The sequence below is a fragment of the Salvelinus fontinalis genome, chromosome 3 (assembly GCF_029448725.1).
Source record: "Salvelinus fontinalis isolate EN_2023a chromosome 3, ASM2944872v1, whole genome shotgun sequence".
NCBI classification, from domain to species: domain Eukaryota; kingdom Metazoa; phylum Chordata; class Actinopteri; order Salmoniformes; family Salmonidae; genus Salvelinus; species Salvelinus fontinalis.
The window spans coordinates 77,801,946-77,817,331 of NC_074667.1; the positions used below are offsets into that span (position 1 = coordinate 77,801,946).

The 15,386-nt window shown below is 45.6% G+C and overlaps 1 protein-coding gene across 1 annotated transcript in view; it reads left to right on the forward strand.

Moving 5' to 3' along the window:
* LOC129851595 (kinesin heavy chain-like) overlaps positions 1–14,727 on the forward strand; it is a 153,956-nt gene extending 139,229 nt beyond the window's left edge. Inside the window, exons 23-29 of the mRNA XM_055918205.1 lie at positions 97–201; positions 2,890–3,106; positions 3,304–3,574; positions 3,766–5,234; positions 5,395–5,422; positions 5,785–5,924; positions 6,806–14,727. Coding sequence (XP_055774180.1) covers positions 97–201; positions 2,890–3,106; positions 3,304–3,574; positions 3,766–5,234; positions 5,395–5,422; positions 5,785–5,908 — 2,214 coding nt within the window. The 3' untranslated portion in view covers positions 5,909–5,924; positions 6,806–14,727. The remainder of the gene's footprint in view (positions 1–96; positions 202–2,889; positions 3,107–3,303; positions 3,575–3,765; positions 5,235–5,394; positions 5,423–5,784; positions 5,925–6,805) is intronic.
* Positions 14,728–15,386: the final 659 nt, after the last annotated feature.

Below are 15,386 nucleotides of genomic sequence, written 5' to 3' on the forward strand. Positions count from 1 at the left end.
CATGTCAACTATTCAGTAGTCCATAACATATACTGTGATCTTAGCCACATCTCTCTCTCCCTCCACCCCATCCCTCCCCCATCCCCCCATCCACAGCATTCAGAGATGGAGCGAGATGATGGCGGGGGATATAGCCACCAGAAACAGAAGATTTCCTTCCTTGAGAACAACCTGGACCAGCTCACAAAGGTTCACAAACAGGTGGGCAGTTGAATGGTTTGTTGTGTTGTGTAGAGCAGACTGGAGCTCCGGGCCCATATTAACAAAAAGTCTCGGAGGAGGAGTGTTGATATATTGACTATTATAATAACAAATCGGATCATAATGAATGATTATATGGTCAGTGGGGGGGGGGGGGGGGGGGCGATCCTAAATCAGCACTCCTACACTGAGATGCTAAAATGGGTTTTAATCCTCTCCATACCCTACTAAAGCAAATCCTTTTTCTATTACATACACACCTGCAGTATGACTTACTGCTGAGGCACCAGAGCACAATGAGTAGGAGAAGGATCAAATGGACCAAGCAAACGGTATTAGTCCTGGCTGTGCTGTTAGTTATTACGATCCTCTGGCTACGAGCCAGCTACATCAATCACCCTGTATTGCAGATACAAGTCCCCTGGAAAATAAGGCAGCAGGAAATGTTATGTTACCTACTGCTGGTACTACTACTGCAGTACAATGTTATGTTACCTACTGCTGCTACTGCAATACAATGTTATGTTACCTACTGCTGCTACTGCAATACAATGTTATGTTACCTACTGCTGCTACTGCAATACAATGTTATGTTACCTACTGCCGCACCTACTGCAGTACAATGTTATGTTACCTACTGCTGCTACTGCAATACAATGTTATGTTACCTACTGCCGCACCTACTGCAGTACAATGTTATGTTACCTACTGCTGCTACTGCAATACAATGTTATGTTACCTACTACTGCTGCTGCAATACAATGTTATGTTACCTGCTGCTGCTGCTCCTGCAATACAATGTTATGTTACCTGCTGCTGCAAATACTACTGTAATACAATGTTATGTTACCTACTGCTACTGCAATACAATGTTATGTTACCTACTACTGCTGCTACTGCAATACAATGTTATGTTTCCTACTGCTGCTACTGCAATACAATGTTATGTTACCTACTACTGCTGCTACTGCAATACAATGTTATGTTTCCTACTGCTGCTACTGCAATACAATGTAATGTTACCTACTGCTGCTAGTGCAATACAATGTTATGTTACCTGCTGCTGCTACTGTAATACATGTGGCTTTATCTAACTGCATGCTGAGTAAGATGCACAAACTCACAATCACACTCATGCACACACACACACACACACACACACACACACACACACACACACACACACACACACACACACACACACACACACACACACACACACACACACACACACACACACAGTCACACACACACACACACACACACACAATGTAATACATGTGGCTTTATCTAACTGCATGCTGAGTAAGATGCACAAACTCACAATCACACACACACACACACACACACACACACACACACACACACACACACACACACACACACACACACACACACACACACACACACACACACACACACACACACACACACACACACACACACACACACACACACACACACACACACACACACATCTGCAGGTACGCATGCAGAATCACACACACTTAGACTACGTCCCAATTCTAAACCCTTCTCCTGAAGTTTACAGTTCCACATTCCATGTCATGGATTTAAAAACAAAAAAGCAAGTGCCCACTTTGGGAGAAGTGTGGAGAATCCAGACAAAGAGTTCACCAAGGTAATAGCAGACTGCAGACTAGCTCACATACACAGACAGACGGACGGACGGACGGACGGACGGACAGACGGACTAACTGCTGGCACTGCAGCAGTATCAACCTCAAACCTCAATTTCAGTCTCTGCTGAAGTCCTGACATAACCTGCTGATAGAGGCCGTACGTACACAGACACACGCGCACGCCCACGCACGCACGCACGCACGCACGCACGCACGCACACACACACACACACACACACACACACACACACACACACACACACACACACACACACACAGGGAACAGGGAATATGACGTATATATATTGTTGTCTATCACACGCCATACCTAGTTTCAAATACTGTTTCAATTATTTAAATGACTTTCCATATGTGTTTTATTTGAAAATATAAGTAGTTGAATATTTGAATGTATTTGGAAATACACTTGAAAAGTATCGGCATGCATTTGAAAATACTTAAATACACAGAGTATTAAATAAATTATTGTTTGTCTGAAGGCTCATTTTTTAACACTCTCTATATTGGCTGTTGACTCATCTGACATTGTGCCCTTTAGCAAGACACTTCACCTTTAACCCCTCTCTCTCTCTCTCTCTCTCTCTCTCTCTCTCTCCCTCTCTCTCTCTCTCTCTCTCTCTCTCTCTCGCTCTCTCGCTCTCTCTCTCTCTCCCGCTCTCTCTCTCTCTCTCTCTCTCTCTCTCTCTCTCTCTCTCTCTGTCTCTGTCTCTGTCTCTCTCCCTCCCTCTCCCTCTCCCTCTCTCCCACCCTCTCTCCCACCCTCTCTCCATCTCCCACCCTCTCTCCATCTCCTTCTCTCCCACCCTCTCTCCATCTCCCTCTCTCCCACCCTCTCTCCATCTCCCTCTCTCCCACCCTCTCTCCATCTCCCTCTCTCCCACCCTCTCTCTCTCCCTCTCCATCTCCCTCTCTCCCACCCTCTCTCCATCTCCCTCTCTCCCACCCTCTCTCCATCTCCCTCTCTCCCACCCTCTCTCCATCTCCCTCTCTCCCACCCTCTCTCCATCTCCCTCCCTCTTTCCAGTTGGTACGTGACAACGCAGACCTGCGTTGTGAGCTTCCTAAGCTTGAGAAGCGTCTTCGGTCTACGGCTGAGAGAGTGCGGGCATTGGAGGGTGCACTGAAGGAGGCTAAGGAGGGGGCTATGAAGGACCGGAGACGCTATCAACAGGAAGTAGAGAGGATCAAAGATGCTATGAGGGTCAAGAACCCCCTACGCAGGCCGCACGCAGCTCAGATAGGTGATAATACATACTCTCTCTCTCTCTCTCTCACACACTTTCCCCCCCTCTCTCTCGCCTCTCTCTCTCTCTCTCTCTCTCTCTCTCTCTCTCTCTCTCTCTCTCTCTCTCTCTCTCTCTCTCTCTACACACCCATACACGCATTGAGGATGATGATAACGCCGATTTTGATACCACTGCTATGTCTCTATTTCCAGCCAAGCCGGTCCGTCCGGGCCAGTTCCCGCTCTGCTCTCCCACCAACCCCTGGGTCCGTATTACTGAACAGCAACACGCCATCCATTTTAGTAACGCCATGTTCCAGATGCCCAGTTTGACCCCCAGCCAGATAGCCAGTCATCATGCTGTATCCCCAGCAACAGCCCCTCACTTCAAACCCTCCAAGAGCAAGGACCAGTCCAACAATCACAACTCCACTGAGTCCAACATGGCCCAGACCAACAAGTCCAACATGCCCCAGACCAACAAGTGAGTACAAACATAGTTTTGAGTGAAAGGAAAACAGAGGGCAATTTTATAAGCATTTTATTGCTTTATTTAACCAGGAAAGAGCCTTGAGGTTAGGAACCTCTTTCTGCCATCTGCTGGTAGCTGTTATTGATTGAGATACTGAACAATCATATGAATAGGTGACTGACGGGCCTCTGTTTGTCTTGTAGGCTGCCAGCTGAGCCAGTCAACAGCCCCACAGAGGACAACAGCCCCAAAGAGGACAACAGCCCCACAGTGGACAACAGCCCCACAGATGACAACAGCCCCACAGTGGACAACAGCCCCACAGTGGACAACAGCCTCACAGTGGACAACAGCCCCACAGATGACAACAGCCCCACAGTGGACAATAGCCCCACAGTGGACAACAGCCCCACAGTGGACAATAGCCCCACAGTGGACAACAGCCCCACAGTGGACAACAGCCCCACAGAGGACAACAGCCCCACAGTGGACAATAGCCCCACAGTGGACAACAGCCCCACAGTGGACAGCAGCCCCACAGATGACAACAGCCCCACAGTGGACAATAGCCCCACAGTGGACAACAGCCCCACAGTGGACAATAGCCCCACAGTGGACAACAGCCCCACAGAGGACAACAGCCCCACAGAGGACAACAGCCCCACAGAGGACAATAGCCCCACAGTGGACAACAGCCCCACAGTGGACAACAGCCCCACAGTGGACAACAGCCCCACAGTGGACAATAGCCCCACAGAGGACAATAGCCCCACAGTGGACAACAGCCCCACAGTGGACAACAGCCCCACAGTGGACAACAGCCCCACAGTGGACAATAGCCCCACAGAGGACAATAGCCCCACAGAGGACAATAGCCCCACAGAGGACAATACTATAGTGAAGAACCCTACAGTGCAGAACACAACAGAGAATGACACTATAGAGAAGGACACTACATTGAAGAGCACTACATTGAAGAACACTACATTGAAGAACACTACATTGAAGGACACTACATTGAAACACACTACATTGAAGAACACTACATTGAAGGACACTACATTGAAGAACACTACATTGAAGGACACTAAATTGAAGAACACTACATTGAAGGACACTACATTGAAGGACACTACATTGAAGAACACTACATTGAAGGACACTACATTGAAGAACACTACATTGAAGGACACTACATTGAAGAACACTACATTGAAGGACACTACATTGAAGAACACTACATTGAAGGACACTACATTGAAGGACACTACATTGAAGAACACTACATTGAAGGACACTACATGGAAGAACACTACATTGAAGGACACTACATTGAAGGACACTACATTGAAGGACACTACATTGAAGAACACTACATTGAAGAACACTACATTGAAGAACACTACATTGAAGGACACTACATTGAAGAACACTACATTGAAGAACACTACATTGAAGGACACTACATTGAAGAGCACTACATTGAAGAACACTACATTGAAGGACACTACATTGAAGAACACTACATTGAAGGACACTACATTGAAGGACACTACATTGAAGGACACTACATTGAAGGACACTACATTGAAGGACACTACATTGAAGAACACTACATTGAAGAACACTACTGCCAACTCTACAGAGACGCTGGATGTGGACATCGTCAACGGTAAGGTTAACAGAACGGCCCTTTTCCTGTTTCTGTGTTCTCCACTTTGACTCCCCACTGCTTCATAGACTTAGATAGACTTACTTCAATTCCCTAGTCTGTTCACTGTTCACTGGTGTGACTGCATCCCCACCCTGACACGAGCTCTGTCTATCCACAGGGAACACCACAGATATCAATGACAACAGGTAAGACCACTGTCACTGACCTGCCTTGCTCTTTGTGTTTAATCCTGCCGTTAATCCCCTGCAGACAACACAACACTACTACTCGCTTAATAATTAATTGTCATTGATTGGATTTATAAAGCACTTTTGTAGTACGCTCGAAGCACTTAGCGCTTTAGTTAGCTGACTAGACAAACACAGTAGCATTAGCAAACCTTGTTAAATATATTCTAGTGTGAACCTGAAGCCTGACACTCCTACACTTGACCCTCACTGCTTCCCGTCCCATCACTGTTATGCTGCTGTGCTTGTGGTTTCCTCCTGCTGCTACGGCCTATCTTCCTGACTGCCTACTGTTTCCCCTGCCTGGTGCTGTGGTACAGCTTGTCTCTGAGTGTCCACTCTGCTGCTGTGTCCAGGAGTGATGTGCAGCACTGCGACAACCAGAACCAGCACAGTCCAGCCAAGCTGCACCACGTCATCCAGCCAGAACAGGCTCCCAGCTAGTGACCCGGCTCCTCACGTGAGGGAGGAAGGGAATAGGGAGAATATTGAATGAGTATTTCATAACAGACATAATCTAAGATGGCAGATTCACTTACTTGTGTATTTCTATACACCTGCCCTCTCCGTCTCTCTCTCTCTCTCTCTCTCTCTCTCTCTCTCTCTCTCTCTCTCTCTCTCTCTCTTCCCCCCCCTCTCCGTCTCTCTCTCTCTCAATTCAATTTCAATTTCACTTTAAGGGCTTTATTGGCTTGGGAAGTGAACTAGATAAACTCTAGATCTCTCTCTCTCTCGCTCTTGCTCTCTCTCTCTTTCTCTCTCTCTCTCTCTCTCTCTCTCTCCTTTTCTCTCTCCCTCTTTGTCGCTCTCTCTTTCTCTCTCTCTCTCTCTCTCTTTGTTGCTATCTTTCTCTCTTTTTCTCTCTCTTTCTCTCTCTCTCCACACTCTTTTCTCTCTCCCCCTCTCTCTTTGTCTCTCTCCCGCTCTTGTTTTCTCTCTTTTTCTCTCTCCCTCTCTTTCTCTCGCTCTCTTTTTCTCTCTCTATCTCTCTCTCTTTGTCTCTATCTCTGGGAAACAGAGGGATGGGGAAAGGAACACTGAATATATTTATGCAGTTCCATATGGTGAGCGAGACAGACCTAATATTGGGTCCATATAAGAATTATTGTTAGTATGGCTTCATCTTGCCTTCTGATTGGCTAGGAGGAAATGCAGCATATTAATAGTGATTTCGGTATATTTAGCTGATTAGACTGGTGAAATTCATCCCACAGTTTTTCACAATAAAGATTCCATATCAGACATATAGTGTATGCCTGGTGCTGTTTATGGGACTCATTGCATTGTTTCTCTCTCTCTCTCTCTCTCTCTCTCTCTCTCTCTCTCTCTCTCTCTCTCCAGGTGTCCGGTTCTGCCAAGACCGCCCTCATAAATCTGCATGCTGCTGATCAGTGACCTTCTGATCTCCCCCCCCCTCTCTTCCTCCCTCTCCTCCCCCCTTTCCCAGTAAGACGGTCTCTCTCGCTCTCCTCCCCCCTTTCCCAGTAAGACGGTCTCTCTCCCTCTCCTCCCCCCTTTCCCAGTAAGACCGTCTCTCTCCCTCTCCTCCCCCCTTTCCCAGTAAGACCGTCTCTCTCCCTCTTCTCCCCCCTTTCCCAGTAAGACGGTCTCTCTCCCTCTCCTCCCCCCTTTCCCAGTAAGACTGTCTCTCTCCCTCTTCCTCTATCCGTAGAACTCTCTGTAGCCTCCTCTCCCTCTCTCCTCCTTTCCCCCCTCTCCCCCATTCTGCTTGCTGACTGTCCGTGTACTCTCTTGAACCGTTTGTTTAATCATTTGTTGGTGATATGAATATAACGTACTGTACTAAATAGGCTATGTATGGGAGTGTAGGACCAGTGGTTTAGAAAGCACTGTAAATTAACCACTAGAATTGGCAGCTTCCTCTTCCTCAGAGCCCTGACCCTTTTGGGATGAACTGTGGTCAAGGCTGTTGGAGCGAGAGAGGGTGTGGTGTTCTGTGTGGCCACTAGGGCGCACTCTTGCTGCTCCTCGCCATTCACGGAGGCTTTAGTGAGGGTAAATGAGATTATCTTTTTAGGCTATTTTGGGTTAAATCTGTTGGAAAACAGACAATAACCTGACCTAACAACCACCTTGCAATTGAAGATTGATAGAAGTAAACGCACACGGCATAGCCTTAATACATTTCTAATAAACCTGCTCATACTTTACATTTTTCACTCTATACAATTCATGTACAGTACCAGTCAAAAGTCTTAGAACATCTACTCATTCAAGGGTTTTTCTTTATTTTTACTATTTTCTACATTGTAGAATAATAGTGAAGACATCAAAACATAACAAATATTATTATTATTTATATATTTTTTTACCTTTAATTTAACTAGGCAAGTCAATTAAGAACAATTTCTTATTGACAGTGACGGCCTATGACTCTTACCATATGACTGGTGTCATACTTCTAGTGGTTGTGTAGTAGTCCTAGTCGCTATCTGAGCTGGTTAACATATCAGACCGCTGTTTCTTTCACCTCCTTAATAAGCGTTAGGATCAATTCCATTTCAATTCAAAGTTGAAAGTTCCTGTTTACTTCCTGAATTGACACTGAAAGGAAATGAAATTGAATCGAACCCTGATGTCCTCACTATAAAGACAACAGGTGACTTCTTCTCTTGCTTCCAGTATGTCCTGTCGTGTTGTCAGGCTCTGAGATATATATTTACATATCTGCTCAGGTCTAGATTGAATGGACAGAGTACTGTAGGTAGGGGGCAGATCACGATCCCTGTGCTGTTAGCAGTGGTTTAAACGCCATGACTCAGAACCTCAGATGAAGCGGACAGCAGCATCATGCTCAGTAAATAGCTGATATACAGTCAGTAGATGAGTTAGGGTCATAGGTCATCCTCAAACTTCCTACAGCAGGCTCTGTGTTGTACTTGTATGTGTGTATATTACCTTGACTATAGAATAACAGCTGCTACAGTCAGACGCAAACAAGCATGTCTGTTGTATGCGAACGCTTCAACCGAGCACTTCAAGGATAGCCTGGGTGCCAGGCTGTTTTCACTTCAAGGATAGCCTGGGTGCCAGGCTGTTTTCACTTCAAGGCTAGCCTGGGTGCCAGGCTGTTTTCGGCTCTCTTGCCAACTCCTTATGGAATGGATGACAATGCCAATGGAGTAGATGGATGCAAAAACTGTTCTGGGACCAGGCTACTTCACGGCTGACTTTCAGAGTAATGTATGCTTTTAATGTGTGATGACTTTAATGCAGTAACTCATGGTTTACATCAAATAGGTTATCTGATATGAGAGCAAACTACTAGTGTCTGAGAACTAGGAAAAGTCTGGCAAAAAAAATCAGGACTTTTATTTTCAGTGCTTTTCTATGCATCGATCTATACAGAGAGAGAGAAAGGGATATTTTGGAGCTGTAACATATTGTACTACTGTATCCAGACATGGGCTCAAATACTACTGGAAATCTTAGCAGCAGTTTTGACGTGTGTGTAGCGTGAGTGAGTGAGTGAGTGAGTGAGTGAGTGAGTGAGTGAGTGAGTGAGTGAGTGAGTGAGTGAGAGAGATACCGTCTGATGGCTTGTAGATAGAAACTGTCTCTGAGCCTGTTGGTATCAGACATCTTGCTCCGATACAGTCTGATGGCTTGTAGATAGAAACTGTCTCTGAGCCTGTTGGTATCAGACATCATGCTCCGATACAGTCTGATGGCTTGTAGATAGAAACTGTCTCTGAGCCTGTTGGTATCAGACATCATGCTCCGATACAGTCTGATGGCTTGTAGATAGAAACTGTCTCTGAGCCTGTTGGTATCAGACATCATGCTCTGATACCGTCTGCCCGACAGTAAGGGAATGAATAGCTCATGGCAGGAAGTGACCTCATGCTGTGGTGTGTGGGGTCCTTGATGATGCTGCGGGACTTCTTCAGGCAATGTATCAAGTAGATGTCCTGGATAGATGGCAGCACAATCACAGTGATGTACTGGGCCGGCTTCACCACCCGCTGGAGGGCCTTTCGGTCGTGGACGAAGCAATTCCCGTAACCAGGCCGTAATGCAACCGGTCAGGACACTCAATGGTGCAACGGTAGTATTTGGAGACGACCCCGGGTGGCACGTCAAATTTCTACAGCCGCCTCATGTCTTGACAAGAGTGGTGGTGTTGTTGGTCCATGTCAAGTCCTCTGTGATGTGGACGCTGAGGAACTAGTGGATCAGCAGAGGGCTGAGGACACACCCCTGGGGGGCCCCTGTGTTAAGAGTCAGTGTGCAGGAGGTGTTGTTGCCAATAGTCACAGTCTGTGGTCTGCCCGTCAGGAAGTCCAGGACCCAGTTTCAGAAGGTAGTGTCCAGACCCAGGGATCTGAGCTTGGTGTCGAGCTTGGAGGGAACTATAGTGTTGAAGGCTGCACTGTAGTCAATGAACAGCATTCTCACAAAGGTGTTCCTCTTGTCCAGATGTGTTAGGGCCGTGTGAATAGCGATGGAAATGGTCATCTGTTGTGGTTCTGTTGGAGCGGTAGGTAAACTGGAGTGGGTCCAGTGTGACTGGCATGACGACCTTGATGCGAATGAAAATAAATATTTAAAAGATTTCAAATACTATTTGAAACCAGGTCTGACTGTATCTACATGGGTTGGCAGGTTCTATATACCTCCATCTCAATAGGTCTGTTCTGTTGTGGTCTGTTCAGTGGTCAGTTACATTCACTAACACAGAATGGAAAATATTATTGGGGGAAAATACTACATTTTAGTAATTATGTAGCAACTATTTTTATACAGTCTAATTCCGTTTTGAAAGATTATTTATGCTATGTATTATTTCGTGTATTTAAATATATGTATTATTTAATGCAAGTTGTGTTTTTGTTGTAAATATTCTATATAATGTTATATATATGTTTACCCTGATTTGCACATGGATAATGTATTTGTTATGTACTATTTATCAGCTAATTGTTTGTATTACTGTTGAATACTTCTGGATATATCAGAAGACACTTTAGTTGCAGACTGGTAGTGAGAAACAGAGAAACAGAATGAGATACATGGCATGTGTAAACCTGCCATTCTTAAAACACAAGAGGTACAGGTATCGGAGACTATCCATCTGAACTTTCCCCAAAGCCACCTCCTGATCACACACAGACACACAGAAGTGCTGCCTCCCAGTGAGATCCCTTCTGATCAGCCAGTCAAGACTAGAGGGCCAGGGAAGGCTTCATGTGTGCGTGTGTATGTTAGGGTTGTAACCACCAGGGTCGTAACCACCAGGGTCGTACCTACCAGGGTCGTACCTACGAGGGTCGTAACCACCAGGGTCGTAACTACCAGGGTCGTACCTACCAGGGTCGTGCCTACCAGGGTCGTACCTACCAGGGACGTAACCACCAGGGTCGTAACTACCAGGGTCGTAACCACCAGGGTCGTAACCACCAGGGTCGTAACCACCAGGGTCGTAACTACCAGGGTCGTAACCACCAGGGTCGCAACCACCAGGGTCGTAACCACCAGGGCCGTAACCACCAGGGCCGTAACTGCCCGGGTCGTACCTACCAGGGTCGTAACCACCAGGGTCGTAACCACCAGGGTCTTAACCACCAGGGTCTTAACCACCAGGGTCGTAACCACCAGGGTCGTAACCACCAGGGTCGTAACTACCAGGGTCGTACCTACCAGGGTCGTAACCACCAGGGTCTTAACCACCAGGGTCGTAACCACCAGGGTCGTAACCACCAGGGTCGTAACCACCAGGGTCGTAACCACCAGGGCCGTAACCACCAGGGCCGTAACCACCAGGGTCGTAACCACCAGGGCCGTAACCACCAGGGTCGTGACCACCAGGTCCATTCTCTCTTGCTCTGTGACTCCTCTGAACCCTGTATACAAAACCAACACCCCACTGCCATGAGGCTCAACAACAAAGCATTGTGGGCTTTATCTTGTGTAAACAATATTTTTGTTTGCTCTCCTCTACTATTTAAAACCAACAGCATATAGATAGCAGTAGCGGTGTGTGGGTAAAATCACTGGACAAGCTGAGCCAGTAAAAAATCCATGTTAAAACCTATATTGTGATAATTTCTCTATAACTCATTAGCTCATATGCCACCATGATATACAATAAGACCGCGACAACAAAAAGACAACAGTTTCACAGTGGCGGAATAAATTCAACTAAACATACAGTACCATTCAAAAGTTTGGACACACCTACTCATTCAAGGGTTTTTATTTATTTATTTTTTACATTGTAGAATAATAGTGACCACATCAAAACTATGAAATAACACATGAAATAATGTAGTAACCAAAAAGTGTTAAAAACTCAAACAACTTCACCTGGAAGGCTTTTCCAAAAGTCTTGAAGGAGTTCCCACATATGCTGAGCACTTATTTTCCTTCACTCTGTGGTCCAACTCATCCCAAACCATCTCAATTGGGTTGAGGTCGGGTGATTATGGAGGCCAGGTCATCTGATGCAGCACTCCATCACTCTCCTTCTTGGTCAAATAGCAATTACACAGCCTGGAGGGGTGTTGGGTCATTGTCCTGTTGAAAAACAAATGATAGTCTCATTAAGCGCAAACCAGATGGGATAGTGTATCGCTGCAGAATGCTGTGGTAGCCATGCTGGTTAACTGTGCCTTGAATTCTAAATAAATAACTGACAGTGTCACCAGCAAAGCACCCCCACACCATCACAGCTCCTCCTTCATGCTTCACGGTGGGAAATACACATGCAGAGATCATTCGTTCACCAACACCGCGTCTCACAAAGACATAGAGGTTGGAACCAAAAACCTCAAATTTGGACACATCAGACCAAAGGACAGATTTTCACCGGTCTAATGTCCATTGCTCGTGTTTCTTGGCCCAAGCAAGTCTCCGCTTATTATTGTTGTCCTTTACTAGTGGTTTCTTTGCAGCAATTTGACTATGAAGGCCTGATTCACGAGGTCTCAGAACAGTTGATGTTGAGATTTGTGAAGCATTTATTTGAGCTGCAATCGGAGGAGCAGTTAACTCTAATGAACGTATCCTCTGGAGCAGAGGTAACTCTGGGTCTTCCTTTACGGTGGTGGTCCTCATGAGAGCCGGTTTCATCATATCCTCTGCAGCAGAGGTAACTCTGGGTCTTCCTTTCCTGTGGCGGTCCTCATGAGAGCCGGTTTCATCATATCCTCTGCAGCAGAGGTAACTCTGGGTCTTCCTTTCCTGTGGCGGTCCTCATGAGAGCCAGTTTCATCATAGCGCTTCATGTTTTTTGCGACTGCACTTGAAGAAACTTTAAAAGTTCTTGAAATGTTCCGCATTGACTGACCTTCATGTCTTAAAGCAATGACGGACTGTCATTTCTCTTTGCTTATTTGAGCTGTTCTTGCCATAATATGGACTCGGTCTTTTACCAAATAGGGCTATCTTCTGTATACCCCCCTACCTTCTAATACAACTGATTGCCTCAAATGCATTAAGATGGAAAGAAATTCCACTATTTAACTTTTAACAAGGCACATGTGTTAATTTAAATGCATTCCAAGTGACTAACTCGTGAAGCTGGTTGAGAGAATGCCACGAGTTTGCAAAGCTGCCATCAAGGCAAAGGGTGGTTACTTTGAGAATCTAAAATATATTATATATTTTGATTTGTTTAACACTTTTCTGGTTACCACATGTGTTATTTCATCATTTTGATGTCTTCAGTATTATAATACAATGTAGAAAATTGTAAAAAATAAAGAAAAACCTCTGAATAAGTAGCTGTGTCCAAACTTTTGACTGGTACTGTACGCTTGTTTCATCACAAAACCCGGAGAGCAACATCTGTCCGGTGAAGTCCACAAAGCAAATATTGCATGTTAACAGTTACATGACCTGGAACATGGTCCAACAAGTTAATGTTTTCGACAGTTTTACTAAACAACTACTGATTTAGAGCCACTGAGTTAGCGCAGGTCAGCACAAAGACAACGAGAGTATTGACGCCGCTCTTACAGAACCATTTCAACTTAAACGTTCACATCAAATCAACAAAGCTATATATGCTTAGTTGAACTCCAATGCCATCCTCCTCTCTTACATGTTGGCAAAACAGTCAATGGCCCTGTCATACAGTACTCTTTAAGTTGTTATTGTCATAGGCTACCTAGCTAGAATGCTGGCTAGACTAACTTCCTCGCAAGGGCAACAATGAGCCAGCTTAGTTAGCTAGTTAGTTAATGTGAGCATTCTAGGCTACATCTTGAACTTCAATTGTCTCAGGCCAGGGGTACAATATATTAATTCATGGTTAGATCGGAATCGCCATCATAATCATTGGCCTGTAGAGAGAATTAAGTCAAAACCACAAGTCCAAATCCCCATCTCCATCCATGGTTTAGGAAAGGGCCGATTTAGCAAGCTAGCTACTGCAGGACATCAACACAAGTAGGCCAGAAACGAAAATGACTTTTTTCTTAGGATGTGATTTGATTGGTGTGAAGCCAAATCCAAAGTGACTTCCTTTGGGGGGAGGGGGGGGGGGGGTTGCTGCACCAGAACATCCCACAGTTGAGCTCAGCTTTACGCTGATTGGCTAATTATTTTATTTAAAAAAAAATATCAAGGAAGGCCATATGCTTGCTGGCATCAATCAGTCAAATGCTACGGCGGAAACACTTCATACTCTTTTGTTCCAGACAGTGTCAGATACATGGACTACACAGAGGGACGCTGTTCCTCTCGCTTAGATGATTTCTCCGGTGAGATTCAGCCACTTGCGAATTGACGAAAAATTATGAAAACACAGAGAGAGACGAAATATACATTTTAAATGTTTTTATTGGTCAAATATTTGGGGAGCCTGGCTTCCTTTGGTATCCATGACTACACATCACTGATCGATAGTGGCTGGGATCTCTGCACTATAGGTCTAGACATGTGGAACGTGGGATGATGATGATGATGATGATGATGACGATGATGTTGAGGATGATGAAGATGATGTTGAGAAAGAAACTGAGTGTGAGTCTGTCTGTTGTCTGATTTGTAACCAAACAGAAGATGTTCTAGTCCTATCCCTGATGCATTATGGGGACTGTAGTACATCGTGGTATTATTCTAAAATACATTGTACAGTAGTAAATAACCTAAAGAAAAAAGACAACAACGTATCAATATTGTTAGTTTGTTTGTAGTGTGCTGGATAGTGCATGCAGTACATGACTGTAGCTGCTGAGAAACAACAAACATGTTATTATAATGAAAGTCTTAGAATAAAGATGATCTGTATCACGACAGTCAGGCCTCCGTGTTTTATTACATTTACATTTACATTTTACATTTAAGTCATTTAGCAGACGCTCTTATCCAGAGCGACTTACAAATTGGTGCGTTCACCTTATGACATCCAGTGGAACAGCCACTTTACAATAGTGCATCTAAATCTTTTAAGGGGGGGGGGGGGGGGGTCAGAAGGATTACTTTATCCTATCCTAGGTATTCCTTAAAGAGGTGGGGTTTCAGGTGTCGCCGGAAGGTGGTGATTGACTCCGCTGTCCTGTCGTCGTGGGGAAGTTTGTTCCACCATTGGGGTGCCAGAGCAGCGAACAGTTTTGACTGGGCTGAGCGGGAACTGTACTTCCTCAGTGGTAGGGAGGCGAGCAGGCCAGAGGTGGATGAACGCAGTGCCCTTGTTTGGGTGTAGGGCCTGATCAGAGCCTGAAGGTACTGAGGTGCCGTTCCCCTCACAGCTCCGTAGGCAAGCACCATGGTCTTGTAGCGGATGCGAGCTTCAACTGGAAGCCAGTGGAGAGAGCGGAGGAGCGGGGTGACGTGAGAGAACTTGGGAAGGTTGAACACCAGTCGGGCTGCGGCGTTCTGGATGAGTTGTAGGGGTTTAATGGCACAGGCAGGGAGCCCAGCCAACAGCGAGTTGCAGTAATCCAGACGGGAGATG